Raw genomic sequence first — 6,335 nt, 5'->3', positions numbered from 1 at the left:
GAGCCGTTTTAGGTAGGCGTGGCTGACTCTTAACTTTTATAAAGAATATCTCTTTGGATTTGAGACTTTAGTCTTTGCAACTTTACAGATCTTCTTTATGCACCAAGAGCTTGTAACACTCCAAAGAGAAAGGAAAAATTGAAATCGCATCATATGACCCCTTTAATGTTCTGCTTGAGCAGATGAAAATTGTAACTTAATGACAACCAGAAAACGAACATTAAAGGGGTCATATGATGCGATTTCAATTTTTCCTTTCTCTTTGAAGTGTTACAAGCTGTTGGTGCATAAAGAAGATCTGTAAAGTTGCAAAGACTAAAGTCTCAAATACAAAAAGATATTCTTTATAAAAGTTAAGAGTCATCCACGCCTACCTAAAACGTCTTGTTTAAACACGCCCCCACATGTCTACGTCACTATCTGGGAAGATTTGCGTAACACCGCCCAAATGTTCACGCAAAGAAAGAAGGCGTAACTTTTATTCTCGCTGTAGTATTGTTGTTGCCACCGCCATGTTGTGGAGATGCTGTGTGTTTCGTTGGTTAACTTTTATAAAGAATATCTCTTTGGATTTGAGACTTTAGTCTTTGCAACTTTACAGATCTTCTTTATGCACCAAGAGCTTGTAACACTCCAAAGAGAAAGGAAAAAATGAAATTGCATCATATGACCCCTTTAAACCGCATAAACACATTGCATTACATTGCATTAGCAACGTCATATGACCCCTTTAAAGGTGTTAGTAAAAGGTTCAGCTGAAGTATTTTAAATGAATGTATATTAACTTCTCATTTTATTTCTCATTCTGTGTCTTTCTGCAGTGGTTTTGGGGCAGTATACAAATGGACGCCCGTGCTGGGGAAACCATGTACTCTTACGAAAAGGTGAGGTAACCAGGAAAATGACAGCGTTTGGGTTGCGGAAGTAAACTAAAAAGCAAATTATATTTTACTTTTTTTTTTTTTCTGCATAATAATGCAAAAAAGTTAAAAAGGAAAAAATTATGGACCTTATTCCTTAAGTATAGTTTAAAAAGTATCCCATGATGCATTTCATAAAAGGGATCATTCTTGTTTTAAGGTTTTAAAGAATTAAAGTCGAAAATAAGAGGAAAAGTTTTATTGTCAGATTAGTTCCCTACGTAATTTCCTCACTGATAGTAATAATGTGTTTGTTTGTTTTCAGTAGTTGGTCTTCTGAATACAGTCCAAATTTGTGGTCAGGTTTAGTAAAGAAATGTCATTGATTTTACAGCTTCATAAAAAGCAAAACACTCATATCTGTTGTCACTGCGTCTTCCTCTTAGCCTGAGAGTCCTGCGATGAAGAAGGCCGTGTCTCTGCTGTCTCTCACAACACCCAACAGTGGCCGCAAACGTCGCCGTCTTAGAGAAACTTTGGCTCAGCTCACCAAGGAGACCGAGATTTCTCCCTTCCCACCACGCAAAAGACCCTCGGCTGAACACTCCCTCTCCATGGGCTCCCTGCTGGACATCTCCAACACACCTGACACCTTTAAGTCTAGCGGAGGTAAAATGAATGATCTGATATGACGTGTGACTAGCAACCAAATAATAGAACACTCCCCATGTCTTCCATGGGTTAGTCAAACAAACAGAAAAATGTTCTAACCTTCAGTTTTCAGAAAAAAAAAAACTGGTTTGGTTATCTGAAAATTTTGCAAAATTCCACTGCATTATGTGAGTGTTCCAAAGCTCTCCAGACTTTGATCTCAGAGGTCCAGGGTGATCCCAGCCATGGCTGAGATGAACCAGGAGAGCAGTCAGAGTGTGTTTTAGATGAGTGAGGCCGCTGTTTTTTGCAGAACGCAAGCACAGGAGGAGCAGTGGTAGGCGGAGGAGTGCCAGACAGAGTAGATCAGAGAAAGAGAGGCCACTGCAGCGTATCAGTACTCCTGTGTGCAGAAAGGAAACAGACCAGACAGGTGACATTCATGGTAACTTTAGCCCAGGGTTTAGGATGAATACAAACATTAATCTATTCCATTAACATAGTATTTTCACTAAATGTAGAAAAGGTTGCTCATGTCAATTTCTCTTCAAAAATAAGTTATGTGTTGTTGTTTTTTTCTTTTATTCCATTTCATTTGTGGCATAATGTGGATAACCACAGAAAATAGTTAGATTTACTTAACAAAAACACATTAATAACACATTAATAAAATAAAAAAATAACTTAATTGAATCAGCATCAGCTTTACTAAACATGCAGATGATTTTTGTCTTAAAACAGAAATGAATTAAGATTAACTGATGCATCAGTGCATTTTACTCTTTACAATGTGCTCTGAATGATTTATTTGATTTTTGTTGTTGTTGTTGAACATGGAACATTGCTTTTAATTCCTCTATCATTCATTTGTACTTGAAACCTTGCACAATTTGACACATGAGATTTATATAACTTTTTTTTTTTTTTTTATCAGATTTTCAAACCGATATTTTGAGAAAAAGGATGAAACATATCTGAGGATAAGAAGTAACGGTGTGCGATTTACAGCTGCTCATCCCTGCATCTCTGCTTATGTGTTTTAGAGAATGCCAGACTTCCCAAAAGCTCAACTCCCGCCCTTCCTAAGCAGTCAGCGCGCTGGCAGGTCTCCAAGGAGCTCTACCAAACCGAAAGCAACTACGTTGATATCCTGGCCACGGTCCTGCAGGTTTGTGTTCTGTGTGTGTGTCTTGTGTGTTCTCTTTCTCCTTCTTACACACACACACATACACACACACACATAGGAAAGTGGCAGTCCACAGTACCTGGCTGTGGCCTTATCAAACTGAACCAGTGCCTCTGACCAGTAGGGGGGAAAATTAATTAGATTTGGACACCAGTGCCATGGACATTTGAGCTTTGCTTTGAACCCCTACATGTGGAGCTCATACGAACACACACACTCATATTTCTGTGTCTGCTTGCATAGTAAATGCCACATCATATGCCCGCAATCAGAGCCCAGCAAATTTCACTGAACAGTGGAGTCAGATCATCAGGCAATACTGAATAGCCTGACCTTTCCATTGTGGTCCACTGGATCTTCATTACGTTTATGGAGTAGCTGTGTACATATACCGATGGCGGCACCTATGGTTGTGGGTGTATTATTGACATGTCAAAGTCTAGACCCTGAATATAAGACCGACCGCGTTTTTTCAGATGTATTTCCAAGAAAAAAACATCGTCTTATATTCGGGACAATACGGTATATATATATGTATGTATATAATATTTTTTTTTTTCACACATACATACGTATGTATATATATATATATATATACACACACACACACACGTATATATATATTACATACATATATATTACATAACAGACAGGTGCATCTCAAAAAATTAGAATATTGTGAAAGTAAATTTTTTATTTTAATTTTTTCCTGTGGCACTGCTGAGGCACTATTGAGCCTTCAGCTCGGATCGACTGTTTCTCATCTTTTTCTTGAAAATATCCCATAGATTCCATATGGGGTTCAGGTCAAATCAGAGGTTTAGTCCTGCGCCACAACAAATCTAATCAGGTCCTTTAGTGATAACACAGGGATGCAGACCTCTGCTGTCAAGTCCTGCGCCACTGGTCAGAGTCTCGGGATCCATTCTTGCTTAATGATCTAATTTCCTTTGTTCATCACCCCCACCCCCCAGCTCTTCAAGTACCCCCTGGACAAAGAGGGCCAGGTGGGCGGCCCCATTCTAGCTCAGGAAGAGATCAAGACCATCTTTGGCAGTATTCCAGACATCTATGAAGTGCACACAAGAATAAAGGTATAATAATAACCTTTCCAAAACGCTGAGTAAAGGCTGTGTTGAACGTGTTAGCTGATGAATGTGCTTTGACAGGTGGATCTCGAGGAGTTGGTGATGAACTGGTCTGAAGAGAGAAGCGTAGGAGACATTATCCTGAAATATGTGAGTGTGATGACGCTTTGAACTCGACCTCCTCCGGTGTGAAGCTCACAACGCCGTCAAAGACTGAATGGCAGCTTTTGTGATCTCTCTTTTATTTTTTAAAATTCTCTCTCAGTCTAGAGAGCTGGTGAAGGCCTACCCACCGTTTGTCAACTTCTTTGAGATGAGCAAAGAGACTATAGTCAGATGTGAGAGACAGAAGCCGAGGTTTCATGCGTTCCTGAAGGTACCGTCTTCTCTTTTTAGTGTGTATAAAGACTTCAGTTTTATATAGAAACTGATATATTGGCCAGAACTAGCCGAATTAACAGAAGTTTGACCTCAGGGTGCACATTTTCTGTTCTCCGATATTTTTTTTTGAGAGCTAACATAAAAAAAAAAAATAGTCAAAATGTGTTGGACGTCTGCTCTATATTTGAGTGGGTTTGTATGGGCATTTTTTGTGAATGCCGTTTATTCACATCTTTTCTCTTATTTTGTTATCCAGATTAATCAGGCTAAACCTGAGTGTGGTCGTCAGACTCTCGGTGAGCTTTTGATTCGTCCTGTGCAGAGACTGCCGAGTGTTGCCCTCCTGTTGAATGGTAATTCACATAAATATAGCTGTTAGCTCGAGCTTGGAGCTGTTTCTGTCTGAATCCAGAGGATTTAAATAGTTTAAAAAGATACTTTGGAGTTTGTTCGATTCAGTTTTAAAAATTGATGTTTTTCCATTACATGAAAAAAATAAAAAAATAGCAGGTTTGTTATACTTTACCTCTGTATGCTGATGAAAGAAAACATGATTACAGTGAATTTTGTTCTTTATAGATATAAAGAAACACACATCAGATGACAACCCTGATAAAGTGACCCTGGAAAAGGCCATCGAGTCTCTCAAGGAAGTGATGACGTAAGTTCTGTGATTCAAATTTTCCTTAAAATAAACTAATGATGCAACCAAAAATATTCAGCCGAAAATGTATTTTCAGTTTTAGCTGAAAGAGCTTTATAGTGCTAAAATTGTAACGTTTATACAAAGATTTCTTTGTCTCTCTTGCTTTTAATTTTCACAGCCACATAAATGAAGATAAAAGGAAAACCGAGGGACAGAAGCAGATTTTTGATGTTGTTTATGAGGTGGACGGCTGCCCTGTGAGTAATTTGTTTTCACTTTTCTGGAAATGTCTTACATTTACACCCATCTCAGTCGAGTTCAAAGAAATCATTCTCCCAATTCTGTCATTTACTTGCCTTTATACAAGTAGTGCAGTCTTCCATGTCTTTGAGCCAACAAATTGCAATAAAAGATGTTATATACTGAAAGTCGTCACAGCTCTCAAATAACTTCACATAATTTCTACGCCCCAACCAAAAGAACTGAAGTGACCATATTTTGACCAACGGGATTTTTCTTGCCCTTTTGAAATAAGAGTATGATGTAAGCATACTTCAACATTCACCAAGCAAATCTCCCTCGCCAGTCCACCCCGACCATGAAAACTAAGCCATAAAAACAGGTCATTCAGAAATCATCATAGTCAGAACCATAACACATCACTGTCCATTTTCACCCTGATACCTATTTATTATTCAACAATTTTGAAACCAGAGATAGCCAATCATAGGAAAGAGATCATAGTCTATTTAAAGGTATATTTCTAATTTTAAAGCTACAGTAGCAGAAACAGCCTGTTTTTAAATGGTCATGTAAAACTAACTTGACGGTTTTTGCTGCTAGAAACCTTGACTAACATTATAAGTGGACTAAATTAAATGCTATTTTAACAGTAAATGGTAAAGTGTGACACTGTATTGTTGGCTGCAGTTCCTCTTTTCTGTGCGGTGAGAGATGCAGACGTGCTGTCTGAAACTTTCTCTCAATACTAAATGGATCGGAGTGAGTCAGCTCATGTTGTCTCCTGTCAGACTCGCCCCAGAACAGCTGCGTCTAGAGACTGGGCTGCCAAACCAATGATCGCCCGCAGATGGGAGTGCTTTTCCTGGATCAGTTTGGCTTTTGTAGCTCATGGGAACTGAAGCAGAATGGACACAACAGAGTCTGATCCAGGAACAGCTCTCTGAGGAGTCTGCAGGCTCAGGGACAGGAAATGCAGCGTGTTTATCAGGCGCTGTGTTTGGTAGAACAGACTTCTGCACACCAGTCACTTATAATGAAGTCATTTGCTGAAAAGTTTGCAAATGTTTTTTTTTTGTATGTTTGTGTGCGCCTGCAGGCCAATCTGTTGTCGTCACACCGGAGTCTGGTTCACAGGGTGGAAACCATTGCTCTGGGTGACAAACCCTGCGATCGGGGAGAACATGTCACACTCTTTCTGTTCAATGACTGTTTGGAGGTAAAGCTCAGTCTTTCTTTGTCACGGCACCATTACTGCTCTTCTCAAAGTGTTTAAGGAAATA

General features: G+C 39.1%; 2 protein-coding genes across 7 annotated transcripts in view; one reads left to right on the top strand and one right to left on the bottom strand.

Moving 5' to 3' along the window:
• The window catches only part of LOC107753792 (protein ECT2), a 34,657-nt gene that overhangs the window by 15,549 nt on the left and 12,773 nt on the right, over positions 1 to 6,335 (top strand). For 3 of the 5 annotated variants that reach the window (XM_016570026.1, XM_016570024.1, XM_016570023.1), the window contains 11 exons: positions 822 to 884; positions 1,307 to 1,529; positions 1,825 to 1,944; positions 2,555 to 2,679; positions 3,672 to 3,791; positions 3,867 to 3,935; positions 4,051 to 4,161; positions 4,423 to 4,519; positions 4,746 to 4,827; positions 4,991 to 5,069; positions 6,152 to 6,271. In XM_016570026.1, the coding sequence (XP_016425512.1) occupies positions 822 to 884; positions 1,307 to 1,529; positions 1,825 to 1,944; positions 2,555 to 2,679; positions 3,672 to 3,791; positions 3,867 to 3,935; positions 4,051 to 4,161; positions 4,423 to 4,519; positions 4,746 to 4,827; positions 4,991 to 5,069; positions 6,152 to 6,271 (1,209 nt within the window). The remainder of the gene's footprint in view (positions 1 to 821; positions 885 to 1,306; positions 1,530 to 1,824; positions 1,945 to 2,554; positions 2,680 to 3,671; positions 3,792 to 3,866; positions 3,936 to 4,050; positions 4,162 to 4,422; positions 4,520 to 4,745; positions 4,828 to 4,990; positions 5,070 to 6,151; positions 6,272 to 6,335) is intronic. The other 2 variants (XM_016570028.1, XM_016570025.1) reach the window with 1 other exon arrangement.
• LOC107753793 (spermatogenesis-associated protein 16) overlaps positions 1,838 to 6,335 on the bottom strand; it is a 69,882-nt gene continuing 65,384 nt past the window's right edge. For both annotated transcript variants that reach the window (XM_016570029.1, XM_016570030.1), the window contains one exon: positions 1,838 to 1,914. In XM_016570029.1, coding sequence (XP_016425515.1) covers positions 1,878 to 1,914 — 37 coding nt within the window. In that variant the 3' untranslated portion in view covers positions 1,838 to 1,877. The remainder of the gene's footprint in view (positions 1,915 to 6,335) is intronic.

This window comes from Sinocyclocheilus rhinocerous, unplaced genomic scaffold (assembly GCF_001515625.1).
Source record: "Sinocyclocheilus rhinocerous isolate Xijiao unplaced genomic scaffold, SAMN03320098_v1.1 scaffold711, whole genome shotgun sequence".
Lineage (NCBI taxonomy): Eukaryota > Metazoa > Chordata > Actinopteri > Cypriniformes > Cyprinidae > Sinocyclocheilus > Sinocyclocheilus rhinocerous.
Note: the sequence above shows the minus strand (reverse complement) of the source record. Positions and strands in the feature narration are given on the sequence as shown.